General features: G+C 36.7%; 1 protein-coding gene across 2 annotated transcripts in view; it reads right to left on the reverse strand.

Moving 5' to 3' along the window:
- Nucleotides 1-12,338: 12,338 nt before the first annotated feature.
- The window catches only part of ftz-f1 (ftz transcription factor 1), a 66,564-nt gene continuing 58,121 nt past the window's right edge, over nt 12,339-20,781 (reverse strand). For both annotated transcript variants that reach the window (XM_083110100.1, XM_083110099.1), the window contains exons 4-5: nt 17,122-17,318; nt 12,339-15,669 (exon numbers count right to left, since the gene is read on the reverse strand). In XM_083110100.1, the coding sequence (XP_082966226.1) occupies nt 17,172-17,318 (147 nt within the window). In that variant the 3' untranslated portion in view covers nt 12,339-15,669; nt 17,122-17,171. The remainder of the gene's footprint in view (nt 15,670-17,121; nt 17,319-20,781) is intronic.

Here is a 20,781-nt window from a genome sequence, read left to right on the forward strand (position 1 = left end):
CATGGCCCGACCCTGTGGCCGAGTGGTTAGCACATCGCGCTGCGACGCCAAGGGTCCCGGGTTCGAATCCCGGTCGGGCTTGGTTGTTTGTGAATGTCCATTCATCAATTTCATCATTTCATCACTCATCCCCATCTTCGCAAATTAGCCAAGAGGCACAAAACGCGAAGTAAAATAAACTAAATCAATCAATCAATGTACGGGTCCATCCTCTCTTCTGCCAGGACTCGCCACACATTCACATGGGAGGTGTTTCGTTCGTGGGCTAGTGCGCGCGTACTGGTGCCTGGATGATCCATCACTGCAGTTAGCACATCTTCCACAAACCGTCGTGTTCGCACACTTCGCCGTCATCCAACTTCTCGACGAGGTGGCAACACTGATTCTGTTTCCCGAAGTCGAGTGTCTACAGTTTGAAATAAGGTGCGATGGTAACACCCTATTTGGAAAACGTGCCCATACAGACGCCTTGCAGCACGGCTATTACCTCCAGCCTCCCCATAAATCAGATGCATGTCCGCCAGCTCTTGGGACGTGTATGCAGCCATCCCTTACACCTGGCTACAAGTGTTTATGGCCGTTAACAATACTACACTTCACAGAACACGATGGGCTGTGGCTAAGAATGAACATGTAACACTGCTAGGTCAAATGTTTGCCCACCACTACTGTCCAAGAACCTCACGTCTTTCCATTCAACCGTGAATGTTTAACAACCTGCTGTTGGCACAGCACCTGAAGCACGAATGGCACAGACACGTGCGCTCCTTCATGAGGAAACCTACACTGTTGGCGCCCCTAGCGGGAAATGTGGTACTTAACGTGAGATCACATGGACACCCATCTGCCCTTCAGGGTATGCAACCTATGACAGTTCATTTTTTTCGTTTTTACGTCATGGTGCCCTTCGCTCAGGAAATTTTCTTTGTTTTTTGGTGCCACTCAACACATGCCAATTTTCGTCGATACCAGCTCACGCAGAACGCACACCCACCCCATTCCCGTCAACATCTTTATTCGCGTCCTTTGGGGAATCCCTTGCTCCGACATTGCACAACATTGCCGCGTGATTTTTTGACAAGAGCGTACACAATTTCTTAGTGGACCGCCCAACACCGAACGACTTCTCTCCACCCGTTTTGCCATTATTCACTTCGGAAAATCAATTTCCCACGTTTTCAAAAGTCAATAACTCGGCAACAAAGCAGTTTCCGGAATTTCGTTACATGAATTTTCCACCTTATTTTCACTCGTACAATCACCTCCAAGCGTTGTAAACGAACTTACGAAACACCCTGTATATGAAATTTTATGCACACACATAATTTCTTAAAAGTAATCTTCTTTGTGCGTGCGAAACTGATTATATGATGGCAATAGAAATAACAAAATTCCCACGCGCTAAAACTATTGCGCTCTCGTCTTTGGTACGACAGGCAGTAGCGTACGCAGGTTTTCATGAAAGGGGGTGTTATTTCGAAAACTTTCTACAAATTCACATTGCCATTGTTTTATTATACTTTAATTAATAATAATAAAAAATTAATAATTCTTATAATTAATTAATTAATTAGTTTAATTACTAATAATAATTACTACTAATGCAGCTGCTATTTATGAAAGAAATAGAACAAAATTACATTTCTTTTGTTTCTTTGTTACAAAAGTCAACTGTTATTTGTATATGATAAGTGAGACATTTTAAGTGTGAAGAAAATCCATAAAAACAAGCAAATATATTAAATTTATTGAAATAATCGAAATATGAAACTAATTCAAGGAGCCGCGCTGGTCTAGTCTGACAACTTCGTGGGATATCCGGGTTCGATTCCCGGAATTGGTTGGAATTTATCCAGCCTTGTCTCCGCACCCAGCCTCATAGCAATGGGTACCTGAGAGCAACCCTGGGGGATGAAAGCTGCCGGAGCATGGTGCTGATCACATCACCTGCAAAATAGTTCGAGATCAACAATCTTCGGGGCCCACCACACCACTACGTGTGCCTTCATGGCACGGTGCTATGTGCACGGGGGAATTTGCATTACCTTTACCTATCGAACTCGCCCAGGATGATGATGAAGCGCGAGAATACATGTTGCTAAATTCCACTGAGTCTATGTTTTCGTTGAAAAGTAAGTTTATAGACATTCCAACACATTTATCACTTCTAGGTGTTTCACAAAGCACTTCTTCAACATTATTTAATGATGTGGATGTAGACTCAGCATCACTTGAGAGTTCACAAGGGGATGTGAAATCAGTACCAGGAAGAACGTTTGCAATATCGGCACACTGCGACGAAGCAAGGAATTTTCACAATTCTCGCGAGAGTCACTGCGCGACTTTTTGCAAAAAAAAAAAAAAATTTAAAACAATGCAAAATTGAACTTTGCGGCCGCTTATAGATTGTGTTTGGAATGTTGTGTTTTTCTTCATGCTGCATGGGAATAATAATTCAAATTATTATTATTATTATTAGACTTTTTTATTATTATTATTACTGTCGCAGATCCTTGACTGTGATAAATTAGCCATTTTTAATTCTTTTCTACAGCATTTTCCATAATATTTCAAAAGCTCAAGGGGGGGTTAAACCCGGTAACCCCCCCTTGCGTACGCAACTGAGTCGACAGGTTCAAGGTTTGACCCCTGGAAGGAACTCCAAAATTTCTGTGATGGCCCAACATCGTGAGGACAATTGGGAAGCTACTTGAAATCAATATGTAAGCGAATGCCACTCTCAAAACCAGATGGGACTCGATGTGATGACTTCGCGTCACCGAATGGAAAAACACTTAGCAGGGGCTTTGTCCTTCAAAATTAATTTTATTGAATAATCGTAGTTTTCTTTAGAGGAACTAAACATTACTTTTTTGCACATTACAAGGGCCACTATTTATAATTTGAGCCTTGGCAACACTGATTGAAGTTAGGCGCGATTTGACGTTTGCACGGCATCGTCTGGCATTATTGACCATAACAACGTACTTCAAATGTTTTGTCAATAGCTTCATTTGTGTTGTGTATGTTGCCTTGGATATTGCGCGACAACAATAAAATGGAATTAACTCGTGAACATCTTCGTGCGATGATTTTTTACGATTTTCGACGTGGATTTTCAAGACAAGAGTGCATCGATCAACTTACTTCCACATTTGGCGATGAAGCCCCATCCTTTGCCACTGTGAAACGCTGGTATAACGAATTTAATCGTGGCCGCCATTCGCTCACCGACGAGATTCGCGAAGGTCGTCCAAAATCAGTTGTTGTTCAAGAAAACATTGATGCTGTGCAAAACCTAATACTGCAAGATCGTCATGTGACATACTGTGAGATTGAGGCAACCATAGGCATTAGTTCCACCAACCAGCATATATAAAATATTACATGATCATTTAGCTGTGAGAAAGGTATGTTCTCGTTGGATCCCACACAATTTGACAAAAACTCAAAAAGACGCTCGCGTCAATTGGTGCAAACAAATGCTCAATAAATACAATCGTGGTGCTTCAAAAGACGTATATAAGATTGTAACAGGTGACGAACCATGGATATATGCATATGAGCTGGAACGTAAACAGCAGTCGACTGTATGGGTGTTTCAAGATGAACCCAATCCAACAAAAGTTGTTCGCGCTCGAAGCACATCGAAACAAATGGTCGCCTGTTTTTTTCGGGAAAACTGGTCATGTGGCAACTGTGCCTTTAGAGGAACGTAGAACGGTCAACTCTGAATGGTACACAACAATTTATTTGCCAGAGGTCTTCGGTCAAATACGGAAAACAAACAAACGCCGTCGGATCATTCTTCATCAAGACAATGCCAGCTGTCACACATCTCGTCTAACAACCGACTTTATGAACAGTCAAAAAATCGAATTGATGGGTCATCCGCCGCACAGTCCTGATTTGGCACCCAATGACTTTTTCTTGTTCCCGAATGTCAAGAATAAATTGCGTGGACAACGATTTTCGTCGGCGGAAGACGCCGTTGATGCGTTCAAAAACCATATTATGGAGGTGTCTCAAGAAGATTGGAAAAACTGCTTTGACAAATGGTTCGAACGAATGCAAAAGTGTATTGACCATAAAGGAGAATACTTCGAAAAACAATAAAGCAGTTTTCAATGCCAAATTCCTGTTTTTTCATTGTTAGGCTCAAAATATAAATAGTGACCCTCGTACAATGTTGCTTTCTTTCACCCTACTTTTATAGTTATACATTCAAAGGATTCCACTACCATAACGCGCTACGAAACCAGAGGTCCCAGGTTCGGACCTCTAACAGGTGTGGTTGCATCATGTCTCTCGCATCGCTATTCCTTCGGTTCATCATTCAATCTCATCGTCGCATTTAACCCAAGAGGAAAAAAAGGGCGTAAAATAACGAAATAGAAATGATTGATTGACTTCGTTCATTTTCCAAAAAATCCACATGTGGTTCATTTGCTTCCAACTCCCGCCCTTCACTGAACTGTTGACACCATTCGTACACCCTTGCCCGTGACAGTGTTTGTTCACCATACTGTGCTTGCAGTCTACGCCAAATTTCAGCAGGTTTCACCTTCTACTTCACGAGAAATTTCATTATACACCGCCGTTCCACAGCAACAGATACACTATGCCGCCATCTTTGTTTACACTACTGCGCATGCGCCAAATGCGTCCCAAGGGGTCATGGTTACTCGTAAGGAATCATGGTCTGTCCTGCCGAAGTAATGCAGCGCTACATTGATTGATTAATATTTTATGCACGAAAGTCTTGGCCAACCTTGAACGACCCTTGTATATAACGAATAATAGTTACTTACATAATAATATCATGAAATATGGAGAGCCAAATTACTTATCAAGCATTTTCTGTTATTTGCCTATCCTAGTGGGAGCGAAAATCTTTTGCCCTTGGAGGTGAACTCTGTACTTGCAAATTCAAGATGGCATTTTCTAATTTTCATTTCAATTTGGGCTGACAACTCCGTGGTGGAGTGGTTAGCAGGTTACGCTACAAAGCAGAGTGTCCGTAGTTCGAATCCCGGCCTGGGCATGTGTGTTCTTTGTAATGGCCCTTTCATCAATTTAATCTTAACTCATTATCATCTTCACGATTAGCCAAAAAGTTTCAGAAAAGGCAGGGCACACATGGGCCATTTGACTCAAATAACACTGACCAAGTTGCACTGGGAGGTTTTACCACACAGTCCTTGCAGTCCAGATTTAGCCCCCAGGGATTCCCACTTGTTTGGGGCTCTTAAAGAGCATTTGGGCGGAACGCACTTGCAGACAGATGAGGAACTCAAGAACGCTGTCCTGCAGTGGTTACGACGCCAACCTACTTCTTTCTACATCAAAGACATCAAGGAACTTCCACAAAGACGGCAACGGTGTCTGGATGTTCAGGGAATACTTTGAAAAACTGACATAGTTTGTTGCTCCTATGCATTTGTATGTATATTTCCTGTCTATAAATAAAAGTCTTGGTCAACCTTGAATGACCCTTGTAACTTCGGATTAATTCTATTTGTATGTGTAGTCAACTTTCCCACCTAAGCAGCAACCACAGCGTCTGCATTTGTTGGGCCAGGGTTGTCAAAGATCCAGGAATTTTAAATAAATTCAATTCCCATCCAGGAGAGAAAATCATCAAGCGCAAATGGGTTCTGGACCGTAAGGAACCTTTTCATCTGTAAAGTTTTCAATTCGGTCCAGGAATATTTTTTCCAGATGAATTTAAATTCGGTCCAGGTCCCTTACTTCCTGATGAATTTAAATACGGTCAACGAACATTTTTTCCGGATCAGTTTAAATAGGGTCGAAGTTCCGTTTTGAAATGAAACAATTCGCAACTTGGTACGAATTTAAATTGTGCGAGAAAAAAAAGTTCCGGTCCTGTTACGGAACCCTATAGAACAGGGCCTCCCCGATGGCGCAGTGGTAGCGTCGTTGCCGGTGGAGGCACATAGTGATTCGGATCCCACTTTAAACTGTAGGTCCAGTCCCGATTAGCCTTACTGTGCATAAAGTGGACTTAAAACCCCAAATCAACCAACCAACCCTATAGAACAAACTAGAATGTATGCGTTCCTTGATCTTTAACAATCCCAGGGTTGTTAATGGTCCAGGAATTGTAAATAAATCATTTCCCATCCGGGAGAGAAAATCAACTAGTGTAAATGGGTTCTAGGCCTCAATTCAGTCCAGGAACTTTTATCCATTTGAATTTAAATCCTGTGCAGGAATTCTTTTTCCGGTTGATTTTAAATACTGTGCAGGAAGATTGTTTGCCGCTGAATTTAAATACGGTGCAGGTACCCTTTTACCGGTTGAATTTTAATACGGTCCAGGAACCTTATTTAATGGAACAATACACTACTTGGACCGAATTTAAATTGTGCGAGAAAAAAGGTTCCGGTCCCGCAACGGAACCCAATAAAACCCATTAGAATGTATGGGTTCCTGGGCCTGTGACAACCCTGGTGGAGGCTAAATGAAGAAAAATCACAAAAAGTCGCAATATTTGTCATGAGTGACCCCCGTGCCCCTCCCTAACGACGTCCCTGGTATTGGCCTTTGAATTACATATTATGCATTTATCCCAGCAATATTAAATACACAGATGGACGTGCTCAGAGCGACACTCCACTTTCAAACTATTCGACTCACTATGGACTGAATGTTTATTGCTGTCAGCTACCCCAGTACCTTTGTAAGAGTGAATGTGGAAGCTACTGAGAACGCCCCCTATCAAACCTGTTTTATTACACTTTATAAAACAAAATCCCCTAATTGCGGAGTCTCACTCTGCGGCACTTGTGGTGGAGGGTTGTCTTCATATATCTATTGCATCAATTTAATGATGGAATAAGCAGTCAGCAGTCATATCACCCCTCACCCCAGGGCTAGAACTTGGAAACTACTTAACTGAATCCTTGCCTTAAACGATTATTTTAAAAAAAAATGCTATCACCTTAACATCCAGAGAAGATACATATATTGGAAACAATCTTTAGAGCTGTCAAATTTAGTTCTACCTACATTGCAAATTTCCAAGTTAGCCATTTAAGTGGTGTAAAATAACTGTAAAAGTAAAAAAAATGTGATTCTGTTACAGTTGCAGCTTCTTACTTTTAAAAGTCGCTAGTTACCGTTAAGAATTCCTACATAAAAGTAACTACTCAGTTTCAAACACTGACAGAATTGTGTTGTAAAAGGTTCCTTGGTTTGATTCGCAGTAAACAGTTGCTGCACCAGGAATAAGAATATTAGTGGAGTGACACAGGGAGTTGGAAATATTATCTAGGAGGGCAATCACAATTAATATAACCCTTAACACCATACAAAAATGCATGGCTATGAACATTTACTGTCCTAGTTTTTGGTTTCTGGGGAATGACAGGAAGAGGGGCTCTTGTGCTGTCAATACTAGTGGGTGCACATTTCAATTCCATTATCAGCTGCAAACCCAGTCCTGGTTAGCATACCTGCACACAAAGTAGAATTAAATTTACCAAGCTTTTGCCATTTCAGATACAGTGGGATGCACAAGTATTGGTTGGTAAATTGCCCCTGGCTGTTCTCATTACTTTTCTTACATGCTAATAGATTTTTGTGTATACTGATGATGAGGTTGCCAGCAAATTGTTTCATGTTTTGTTTCAATTCTTGAAGCCCTTATTGCATAAAGCAAAGAGAAACATGGTGATGGATAATTTCTTGGTAATACTTATGCATCCCACTCTACCATTAAAAGTTGTACAGTTAAATAGCAATTACTTTTTACATTTATAGTACCTGCAGTTCCTACTTTCCTCTTGTAATTTAATTCATACACACATCATTAACCTATGAATGTTTCCTTTGTCCACTGAAATTATAATTTACAACTATATCAATCTTCAGTGCAGCACTTGAGGGATGTTTGTTAGAACCTTGGAATTGTGGGGGAAGCTTGTATGATTTAACATGATGACACATAGGCAGGAGAATGCTTCATGGAAATTTTTATAGCGAGGTGATGTGGCATCCCCTGCATTCTCATTTTAGCACTGCTTCGGTGATAGAACTAATTTTTTCACACCTAAGTGACAAGTGATCCGAGGCTTTTACACTGAAGAAACAAATGGCAAGTGAAACTTCTCCACTAGCTGCATACACTGACTAGCCACTTCTTCCCCTTCCAATATAGAAAAAACAGCATCCATTGCACATGTGCAATAAAGAAGACCAAGACAGCACAAAGCAGGCTATAAAACACAGCTCCATATGAGAGATTGCACTGTATTTCTTTCTTAAGGTTAATATGCAAGTAATATGCCACAAGACGTGTTGTGTGTCACTTGTCACTTCGATGTGAAATCTCCTTAATACAACACATGGTGCACTTACCTCCTCCACCTTTATCTTAGTCGACAATGGAGGTGTGATGTATCCATAAAGTTGATAATTGTATTTATTGTGTTACGTTTTTTTTTTTTGTTATATTCAATAACACTATGTACTCTTTTAAAGTCCATATTATTTGTATTTCAGATTAAGACTAAATAGGAAAAATCTGATTGTTAACTCCTTAAATGTGAAACTCGTAAGGCATTTTTCTTGTTGGGTAATTTATTTTTAGAAAAAGTTTACATTCTGAATTTTTTTTAATTATTGTTTAAAGTACACTTTATGCAGATAGGCAATGTCGCTCCACTGGGTAACAAACCTGATCAAGGGCCTCCTTGATCACAAGGGAGGCCCTTTTACATTTTGATTAAGTACTATTATCCTTCTAATTGGATGTCATTTACATGATTTATCAATATTGTTAATTTACTCATAAATTTGGTTTTATGCCAAATATTGGTGAGCTGCAACAAGAGAAAAATTGTGTGAGCGAACGTATTCACCTGGTTCTTGATAATTTTGGAGAGATATGGTTTGTGCGTGTTCATACAATATTTACATACACTGTTCAGAATAAAGTAGGTCTGAAATACTAAAGGTAAAGAGTGTGAAAAAAAATACAGTACAGTGATCCTTTCTTGTTAGCAAAAACAGGAATGGATTTCTTTCTATGCACATTCCTTTCCTTTTGTTCTTTGAATACATTTTTCACCATGCTGACCTCTGTGGCCGAGTGGCGCAGAATGCTATGATGCCCGAGGTCCCTGGTTGATCATCACCGTCATTAGCCAAAAGGAAATCAGGAAATCTCTATCCTTATCCTTGGGACCAGATGTGGCCAAATCCAGATATCGGCTAATTTTCTATCCGGATTTTAAATAACTAGATATTGAATATCGTGATATCCAGATTATCCAATACCCAGATATCTGATATCCCAATTATCCAAAATGTCTACATTGTGTGCATTGTCTAGACAGTTTTATGGGCTATCCACATATTCTTTTATTCATCATGTTTGTATTTCACTGTACGGATTTTCTACAAATCCTACATCAAATATGTACTATCTGAATTATCCAGATATCCAGTGCATCCGAAAGAGATATTGGATAATTTGAAATTTGGATATCCATTATCCAGATTTTGTGGCCATCCCTACTTGGGAGTAATGTTCAGGAAACTGAGTCAATAGAAATTCATCTTCACAAAACTTCATTAACAAAATTTCCCCACATTCTAGTGGATCTGAAAAGATTCCATAGCATATAAATGAAAAGCAGCATATTAATTTATAAATCATGGACATGCTCACCCTTTAGATCCTATAATGCAGCAGAGTAAAAATGCACGAAATGGTTCGCTTTTCCACCGATGTGATCATGGGATCAGGTTGTTCTAACTTTTAAGTTCATGGGGTACAGGTTTTGCATGATGTGTATTATTATTTCAATTCTGTCAGAATGCACTTGCTAACATCCTTGCATACGAGAGTTGAAGATATTGGGCCTAATGGTCACTATTTCAAATGTAACAAGACTATTTATGTCGTCTATAATCCATGTTTATTGGTTCTTGAATAATGATGGGCGAGAGAGAGAGAGAGAGAGAGAGAGAGAGAGAGAGAGAGAGAGAGAGAGAGAGAGAGAGAGAGAGAGAGAGAGAGAGAGAGAGAGAGAGAGAGAGAGAGAGAGAGAGAGAGTGAGAGAGAGAGAGAGAGAGAGAGTGAGTGAGTGAGTGAGTGAGTGAGAGTGAGAGAGTGTGAGTGTGAGTGTGAGTGTGTGTGTGTGTGTGTGTGTGTGTGTGTTGGGCATTGGGTAAGGCATCTCCTCTATGCACAAACCTATTTGAAAGTTCACACTGACAGCAATCAGGGCTTATTCCTCAGAGTAACACACACGTTACAAAACTCTACACTTTTCATTCAACAATTTTCAGTGCACTATATTCAAAAGCTTAAAAGACAAATATCTCAAACTGCCCCAATTACCCATTTATATGCCCAAGAAAATAGTTCATCATCAATGTGTGTCTATTGTAAGCACCCTTATGCAGTGGTGGCACCATGAAAGTGCTTCCAAAGAGACAGCGATAAACTGACTCTCATGGGCATAACTTGGAACTTCAACTTTGGGGGGACAGTTATGAACTTGAGGCTAACTTTTCAGAGTGAAGGGGGCAGAGTCGAATTCCCCTCACCCCCATAAAAAAAAGTGTCCAGGATTATTTGCTAAATAAGTGTTACATTTGAGAAATCATAAATATTATTATTTATTACTTAGCTCCTTAGGTCTTAGGATGTTAACAAAAGTATATTTAACTTGTAAATTTTAACAACCTGAAAATTTGGGGGGTTACAAAGTTACGCCTATGCTCACTCTGGTAATCCATTACACCCATAATGTTAGTAATATTGGCAAAAGTCTCTGTTGTTCTTGTTGGTATTTCTCATGTGGCAGATTAGAGCTACATGTATGTGTTAAGGCTCAGCTGGAACTTTGGCCGATGTAGGGGTAGTTGTTTTCGAATTTTCCTCTCTTCAAAAAACCACTATGATACTTCAAAATCTGAAAAATTATATATACTTAGATTAGAATTCCTTCTAGAGCATTCACGTGAAATCTTCATGTCATTCGCTTTCGCTATTGTCTAGATATTATCAACAGTCTTTTAAACCATTGATAAACCCACTGAGTACTTATCAAATTGATAAAATAAAAGAGTGATACATTTTTACACATTTTATGCATTCTATACAATTTTATGGGCATAATTTTGGCATTCATAAAAAAATAATTCAAAATTAAATGTACTGGCATCATTGTTCATGTCAAAGGGCAATACCAAGTAGCTATATAATTCAACTATACCATATAATACCCGGATGAAATAAAGTGTGTTGAAATAAACAAGAGGATAAATTTCAAATCTTTTATTTCATCTGGGTATTGATGTGTGGCACACCTGGTACTGCCCTCTGACATTACCAATGATGCCCATACCTCGTAATTTTGAAAACAAAACAACTTTATATGAATATGCCATAATTAACCCAATAAAATTGTCTATGATGCATAAAATGTATATATATTTATTGCCATTTTATCAATTAGATAAATACCCACACAGACCATTTAATACACCGAAAATTATTGCAAGTGTCTCCACAGCTGATTTTCTTATTTAATGTTTAAAAAACATAGACAAAGTTAATACCCAGTTTTGTGTGTTATTGCTTTTTGTACAAAAGTTAGCTATATTCAAAATCTTGGTTCCATGACTTTTTGGACACACTGTATGTACATGCAATGTACTTATGTATCAACAAAATGGTTTATTTTCGTTTTTTGGAGAATTACAGAATCAAAGCTTACTATTGTAATAAATAACAGTTATCTTAGTAATAAAGTACTTGCCGAAGCATCATTTATGTGAGAATGCTAATCAGAAATTTAAAAAACTACCGTATTTGCCAGTGTAAAGATGCACTTTTCTCTTTAAAAATTGGTCTAGAAAACAGGGTGCGTCTTATATGCCAATAGTCAGTTTTTGATTACCTTCATTTCTGGAAATTTTCTCTGCTCTGAGTTAGACAATTTGTTTCTTGTTTCCTTACGGTGTGTGACGAAGAAGATTAAAATGTATTTTTTCTGGTTAGATTAGGTAAGTTACTTGTTGAATTTAGATGTACATATTACTTTTTATTTGAAATACTGTAAATTAATTACAAATTCAGTGATAAAGCTTTTCTCAAAAAAGTGAATGAAAAATGGGGTGTCTTTTATACACCGGAAATATGGTTGGTTTGTTTATAGCTTGTTTTATTATTATTATTGTTGTTGTTCTTTATTCTTCTTTTGTTTCTCCTTTCTCGCATTCCATGGTTGCAAGGTTCACTTACAGAATCTTCCCATTGATAACAACAAAGCTGCATGCAAAATAAAACAACATCTCGCTACTTTTTTTAAAAACCCTTTCAAGGATTTTATTTCTATAATTTGATGTCTAACTCCATGGACACATGGTTTGATGGTACAAGAGGGGGAAAAAAATAATTTGTCACCCAGACAGATTTGAAAAACTGACTATCTTGGCCATTTCAAAGAATATCCTTGAACATTCAAAGGCCATTATGGTACAAAGAAATTATATTGAACATGTGTTCTGTACAGGAATATCAATAAAAACTAAAGAAGAAATATGGATATTAACATTAACATACAAACATTAACAGTGGGATGGGGAAAAAGTCCTGGAGTAGCTTTGAAACAAGATTTCTATCCTCAAAACAATATCCTTGAGAATTCATATTTTTTGGAACTGATACAGTACTTCTCATTACATATATATATATTTATATATATATTTTTACAAAACAATGGTATTACATATTTATATGTACATATACAGTATGGTGACTTTGACAACATGGTAAAGACTCACGAGGTAACGGAGCTGTTTGTAACAAACAAATCACATGTTAATGGAGGAAAAATACATTATAAATCTATTTAAATCAAATAATTGAAAATTAATCACAATCTGTTCACTCGGGAAGAGTGCAGTGTTTATGACAAGTACCAAATGATTTACTATAACGCAAATATATCGTGCATTCTTTAAAATATTATTTCTAATCAATAGCAACAAAGCTCTTTTACTTTTTTTAAAAAAAAAACACTATGTCCAACCTGATGATTCATTGACTACATATGTCAACAGCAACAATCTCATGTAGTAACCGGTTTCACTCGCTTCAGAAAATAAACACTTTATATATAACACCACAACAATGTAATAATGATTGTAGCAATGAACATCAGGTGGACATTTACAATCTGTACATGTAGAATCTCTGAAGGAAAAGCATATCATAAAAATAATGGTTTCTCTAACAAATATTTTTCTCTCTCTCTTTTATTATTAAAAAAAAATCATTGTGGGTGACATGATAGTTCTGTAAATTCCCAGGGAGATGCCAGTATGCTCGTTCATTTCTGGCAGTGAATACATTAACAATGCTGACCTGGTAAACAACGAGGCTGTCTTTAAACAAATCTGTACGAAAAACATTATTTTTTTTTCACTTTTCTTACTAAATATGAGTAACTATCTCTGTTACGAATGAAGAACACCTCCTTAGAAATTGACATAAAGCCACATGGTTTGGCAGTTGTTTTTTTTTTAAATCTTTATTTCCCCCATTCACTTGTATTAACAGCATTATTTATATCTCGGTAGGAAACAAAATGCTAATAAAAAAAATCAGAAGCATCACTTCAATGGAGTAAGGTAACATCCATACTATAACAGAAACAGGGGTTACCAACATGAAGGGACGTCTGCAACATAACCTGCGCATTGTCCACAATAATATGTTAACAATTATATTATACATCTAATATTCCTACAATACACACACACGCACGAAAAAATCATTGACCACAGTACCTTTGCTCCTTTATGATAACTCTACAAAAAACTAGAGCCTTTAATGTTAGTCCATCACCACATTTACTTTGTCGCACAAGCGGTATCAATTATTACGTTAATAGATTTTTCCAGTGATAATAGCAAGGCAAAAAAAAGCAACCTTCCTTTTTGTTATACACTACACAAAGTAAATACAAGAACAAAATACAGGAAGGCAATTGATAGTGGAATAGCCCAAGATGTTTTTTTCATATTAAATGGAATGTTGTAAAAACACACAAAAAAACTACTCCCGTTTCAGGTCTAATCATGCAACAAATCCTAAAAGAAATGTAAAACAGCTACAAAACTCTTCTCTCACTACAATAAAACAAATATTTCATGGTGCAGTACATTTATAATCAAGCTATATGCATACATACACTCACTCACACACACTCACAACCACATATGTTCGGTAACATATGCTCTCAACAATTCTGATGCCCTTGTATCCCCTGTAGGATAAGCAATGCTTACTCCTTGGAATGTAAATGCACAAAACATATTAAAGACACAATAACATTATAAATTAAAACAGAGCCGAGCAAGGATATTGTGGTCTGATTTCATGTGAGGGACAGTGAGGAAACAGGTAAGAAGAATGATTTCAATGTTTCCAAAACGAGAGAAGTAGAAAAAAAAATACACGAAATCATCCTGTGCATAAAAAAAATTGCCCCTTTCCGAATTCCCACCTATACAACAGCAAGTTCACAATATGTGACATTCTATTTACCATCTACAACCCTTTCTGCAAAAAGGGATAAACGTAACTACGAATCCTGAGTTTCCTTAACAAAATGCCTTCCACTCTTTTCTCTTTTTTTTTTAAAATTTTTGTACTGCTTAAAAAGGCATAACTATTTTTCTTGAAAAATATTTGAAAGGCATTAGTAACATACTACATTTCACCTTTGCGGTGAAATCTATCACTGTTTTGTTTTCCCTTAATTACTTTCTTGCTTATTTTAATACAGCTACACAATACAAGTATTAAAAAGATAATACTAAATTCAAAGATCGATTCTCTATTCATAATCTTTTTTTTTAACTTTCTTTTAATTATTGCACAAGTTTTCACTCACTAAATTTCTACTTGGAAACAAAAGAATCAAATGTTGTCAACTTGAAACTTCACTATATGCCTTTCACAGATCTTGCAAGAGCACTTTGTTCACTTCAGCGTAACACTGGAAACTGTAGTTATAAAAACAAACTGAATATCAGCTTCTTTTTTCCCCCTTCGCTCTCCATCTTCTAGAACAAAATGACTGTCAACACTTCATCCCTGAACGCAACGCAACACCACTTCCGATGCCAAGAACTTATGGAATCTTCATCTACTTCAATGCAGAACTGGCCAAGAGATCCGATATCCATTCCGTTCCCGAACGCACAGATCTTCATGTGGGCAGCACCGGAGAAGTTGAAATTGTGCTTTTTTTTGTGCTTTTTCTTTTAACACTTTAAAACTAGTTTCCTAAAGCATTGCATAACCAATCATACTGCTGGTGCATGCCACCTATGCTGCAACACATTCATGCATAACATCTGGTGTGGTGTGTGAGAAAGTGTTTTGTGTACATAATACGGTGAATACCATGTACCAGAATTTCACCTAGAAACAATCTCTGGTGAATCCTTCGGCAGGATGAAGTGCACTATTCTGTCCTCCAGAATCCTGTTCTGTTTACTTTGTAACTTTTCCTGAGAAGGCTTATATACGAGACTCACTGTCACAAAAGGAGTCAGTCACTGGACATAATTAACAGAGGAACCGGCCTCTGATCATTATCTTCACAGCTGTCAAACCTGTAAGGACAAAAAGAAATAAAATAAACAGAAGATGTGCAGTGTAACTTTGTTGCATTAATGCAGTTTTCTTTTCAATCATTTTTACTAACGCCTCTGTGTAATATGCTTGTCTTTAGAGTCAGCACTCTTGCTTTACTGATAGAAGGTTGGATCCCTTGTACAGTGATCCATGAGTATTATAGTGCAAATTGTCCATGACTATTTTCATTAATTTTTCTCTTACACCCTCTGTGTGTTTAAGCGATGGATTTTTATTATGTATGCTGGTGCAGAAGTTCTTTTTTAATTCTCTTATTGGGTCAAATAATGTGCACGAACATGGTGATGGACAATTTGCATGGTAATACTCATGGATCACTGTACAGTGGGATCCATGAGTATTAATGTGCAAATTGTCCACGATTATTTTCATTAATTTTTATCTTACATCCTATGAGTTATTAAGCGATGGATTTTTATGTATGCTGGTGCAGAAGTTGTCGACAGCTTGTTTTGAGTCTTCTTTTAATTCTTGAAGCTCTTATTGGGTCAAATAAAGTGCACGAATATGGTGATGGACAATTTGCACAGTAATACTCATGGATCCCACTGTACAAGGGATCCAACCTTGTATCAGTAAAGCAAGAGTATTGCTCTGCAAATTGTCCATGGCTATTTTTGTTGGTTTTTATCTTAATCCTACATATTTTTTAGGACTGTATTTTTACGTATTCTGGTTCAGAGGTTGTTTTGTGTCAGTTCTTGGAAGTTCTCATTGCATAAAACAAATTGCATAAAACAAAGGAAGTAAACATGGTGATGGACAATTTGCTTGACTTATGGATCCCACTGTACAAGGTGATCAGATTTTTAAAACAACAAAACAGGACATTTTTCATATTTTCCTGAAGGAAAAATGGGACAGCAAAATGTACATATTTTAATATAAAAACTGCTTCATCAGAAATATTTATGTTTGAAAACTAGTCAAATAAATAAATATATTATTGCGTTAACTTATATAATATGGTGATGTGCACTGCACTCCAACCAATGTTTACTGAAAGCTATTTTTTAAAAATACTTTTTTTATATAGTTGCATGCAATGTTTTGAATAATTTTTATCTTTGTCATCTTACCCCCTTTTTATCTTTCTGAACTTAAACCAAAACAAAAGACTGATTTTCCATTGTAAAATTTTTGGAGAAGGAAATACAGCTCAAGTGGATGAAATGAGTGCAAAAGAGCGAAATTCAGATAGAACATCTAAAGATGACAAAATGCAACAACAGTTTCCAAAAATATTGAAAAATAACTGTAATCAAACAAATTCAAAATAAAAACCATATTTTCTGGTTATAACTGGAAAGATATGGACTACCATTTCGTTTATCATTGTCTTCATGACAAAACTATTAATCGACTTTCAAGCTCTGATTATTACACACGACAAAACATTATGACCTTACCTACAAAACAAATTAAATGAAGTCCTTTCTCCAAAGATCCAATGAGTCTACTATTTCCTCTTCGCATGTAGCATTTCCATTAGTAATGTTTGTGTGGGTGCGCCTCCGCTGCAATGCTTGTGGTACAGATGCTCTTCCCCTCTGGTGGCCAATTGGTGAATGTCAGGTAACAGCATGATCAGCTTGGTAAATTTGTCCTACAGCGGTAAAACAATGAAACTAGATGAAGTATCTTAGCACTTGACTTCTTGCCTCAATACAAAGAACACACATAAAGAATCTATGATCTAAAAATAGCACCAATAGCATTACAGATGAAAGGCATCTATGAAATCTGCTTCTAAACGTTAAATCGTTTTTTGTATAGTTATCATTTCACATTAAAAATATATAGTAACTATACTGAGTGAGAATTTAATAAATGGACACTGTAAAATCATTAGATAAAAAAATAAATTAAAATGTATTCGAGTACAAAAATTATGCTAAACCCCGAGAAAATGAAAGCTCTCCATGGAAAATACATTTGGTCCAGACGAAATTACCATTAGGCCATCTTTCCTATCTAGCAATTCCTAGTGTTCCAACCCTCTCCAATAAAATTCCCGGAGAGGAGACAAAAACACGATACTATACAACTCTCTCTTTCCCGAACTGGTAATTTCTTCTGGACAACTTGACATTGTTTTGAAGAAGCCTCCACATGTGGACAGAGAAAAAGAAGATGTTTTTTAATACCCAAGTGGCCTCAGCGGGTCACAAAGTTTGCGAAACAAAACGGAACTCGTCAAATATGGGCGCTATGTTCCCTCCACCCCCAGGACTAGGTGGAATGTATGTGGCACGCAAAACACCTGGAAAGATACTGAAAACAAACACAGTTGAAGGGAGTGCAAAAAAAATCTAACAAAACAATTTCGGATGACCACACCTAGACAAGATGTAATCAAAGGCTACACTATCAGGTACAGGAATACAGGAAAAAAAAAACATGCATAGGGTTTTTGATGCTGGTTCAAGCAAAAACTTACCAATACACTACTCTGAATTGACAGTAAATAATAAGTCACAAACTTCCACTACTTGTGTTTGATAATACTTCCAAGTTTCATCTGCTTCTGTTTGAAATGTACGTAGCACTCTAGAGGAACAGAAGCACTTGCACTTTCCAAGAAATGAAACAAGGACTACAGTTATGTCAAGACATGTTCAAATAACTGATGTATATGAATGTTGTAGTAAATAAAAAGCACAAATTTACTAAATTTACATGTTTTTTAGATGCCACAACGAGGTTTCGTAGGTCCTTTTGGGTTTCACTTGATAGCAAATGTTAAACATACAGTTAGTAAAGATGTGTCTTTGTAAACGCAAATGCATTATCTTGATCACTTTGTAAAGAAAATTAATTTGTGACGAGCATAATGATCGGTACTTGATTTTTCCAACACATTCAGATGTATCTACCCATGCACACCATGCACCCATAGACATAATGGAGATCTAATAATTTTATTTTTGCAATACATATTCCCCTACTACATTTTCCTACCACTACCATAGTTCCAATTCCATCAAGATAATGCATATATAAATTTTATGATAATCTTACTGAGTATAAGAATCATTTGCCTTTGAACTGTTCAAGTCCGTGTACTTCCCTCATTTAGAATTATTCACGCACACACTTCTTAATTTATGTTGCAGTATTGATAAACAACAGATTACCATAGTTGAGAAACATATACTAAAGTTGTGTTCTAAACTAAGAAATTTCAAAAGATTACTTACACTACCAAAGTCTATAACTTACATTACAACCAGTATAAAATCTTTTTTTTTTAACTGAAATAATTATATGAATAAACAAGTGTCTAGCAGGAGTTAGAATGGTTTCCAAACAATAAAAAAACTACGAAGAACAGAAAATTACAGATAGGAAATGAAGCTTAAAACTACAACAAAAGTATTGCATCATATACTTGGATGGATATATTACTTCTTGGAGAAGAAAATTGTTATCTAGTAACTACGAAGGAAAAAACAGTGGCATACAAGGAGGGAAAAATAATAATGTGGAGCTCTTTCCATATCATGCCTAACAATTATTTATCCTGAGATGAGTTTGGGGAATTAACATTGAAAAATTTGTTTGAAACTTTAGAAATTTTTTTAACTACTTACTATCTTCTGAAGCGGACGATCCTTCGTGGTCATTGTGTTTTTCCATGGAGGCTTCACCTCTCATAGCAATTCAAAGCCCCCAAACTTACTTTAGATAATTTTCTAAAATATGTTTTATATTTATCACCTTTTCTAAGTATACAATGAGAAGCTTGTTCATTTCATGTTACGTTTCATCTGCACATACTATTTTTCAGAGTAACTAACACCATACTTTCATTTGTCCTTTTTTTCATGTTGTAATTTTCCATCAAACTGTAATTACTGACATTAAGATATTGAATTAACATGGGTGCAATTTGAATTTCACAAGAAAGTAACTGAAAGCTTACAGGAAGTAACAGAGGTGCAAATGTATCTTTCGATAACTATGGCAATTTTCTACTTGCAATGGGATTGCATTCCATTTGCTTCTTCTCCACTTTTTATCCCAAGAAATTCTGAAAAGCACAATGGCCTGCCCATGCTCGATACTCATTTTCGTATGCATATGCCACATAACATCATTTGTCATCCGTTACGTAGACTGCAGAACCACCCAAGCTGTGGTCTAATCAATGTTTCCAAAATCAATGTTCCAATTCAGTATTGCATAAATCTATTCTCAATCTCCTGGGCAACTGAACCTTGATGTTGGCGACTGCTTAGCAGTAAACATTTTTTTAGTTGTGAACATGTGTATATGTGCTGTCCAGGCGGAATTTTGTGTTCAGCCACTGCTCATCTGTTGGATGTGATATGGTACATTCATTGCATTGTTTCCGCCACTTCATATTCCCTCGTTAAATTTCTTTTTAAGATATGTTATGATCATTTCTCCCTCCATTTCACGCTTTGTTATCTGCATCTGGTTAACAGTAGCTCTTCAATCATAGATGAACTCATCTTCAGATGGCAACATCAAATATCCAGAAGGTTTACACAAATAATCTTGTGATGCTTCAGTGGTTTCTTGCAATTATTATTAGTTAACACTGACAAAAAGTGGGACACAAAGAACGAAATAAAATATCAGTGGAATATGGAACTTACTTTTGCGCACAAACATTTTACTGTAAATGTCTCTCTCAACTTAGTAAGTCATTGCAGTTAAGTCACTGTTCTATCTGTCTGCATATATGAGAATTTAAAGCAATCATGGCTTCCATGTAATGGGTTATACAGCATACATCACCATTGCTATGAGTTATTACATTCGTACATCTTATATTTTTATTATTTTATCAGCATCGTAAATTTTACCCACAAAACTAGGCACAACATAAACTTAAAATTTGACAATGTTTTTGTTTTAGTGAAGTAAATTTAGTGAACTTAGCTCAATTCATTTACGTAATTCAGACAATCCAATACTCTTATGAAGATTTTCATGAAGTTATTAACTTTGTTAACAATGCAGTGGTCGAATGGAGAAAAACTACTGTCATTGACGGAACTGATCACTATTGTGATCCATAGAATATTATTGTTTTTTAC

Source organism: Lepisma saccharinum, chromosome 23, assembly GCF_977018435.1.
Source record: "Lepisma saccharinum chromosome 23, izLepSacc3.1, whole genome shotgun sequence".
Classification (NCBI taxonomy): domain Eukaryota; kingdom Metazoa; phylum Arthropoda; class Insecta; order Zygentoma; family Lepismatidae; genus Lepisma; species Lepisma saccharinum.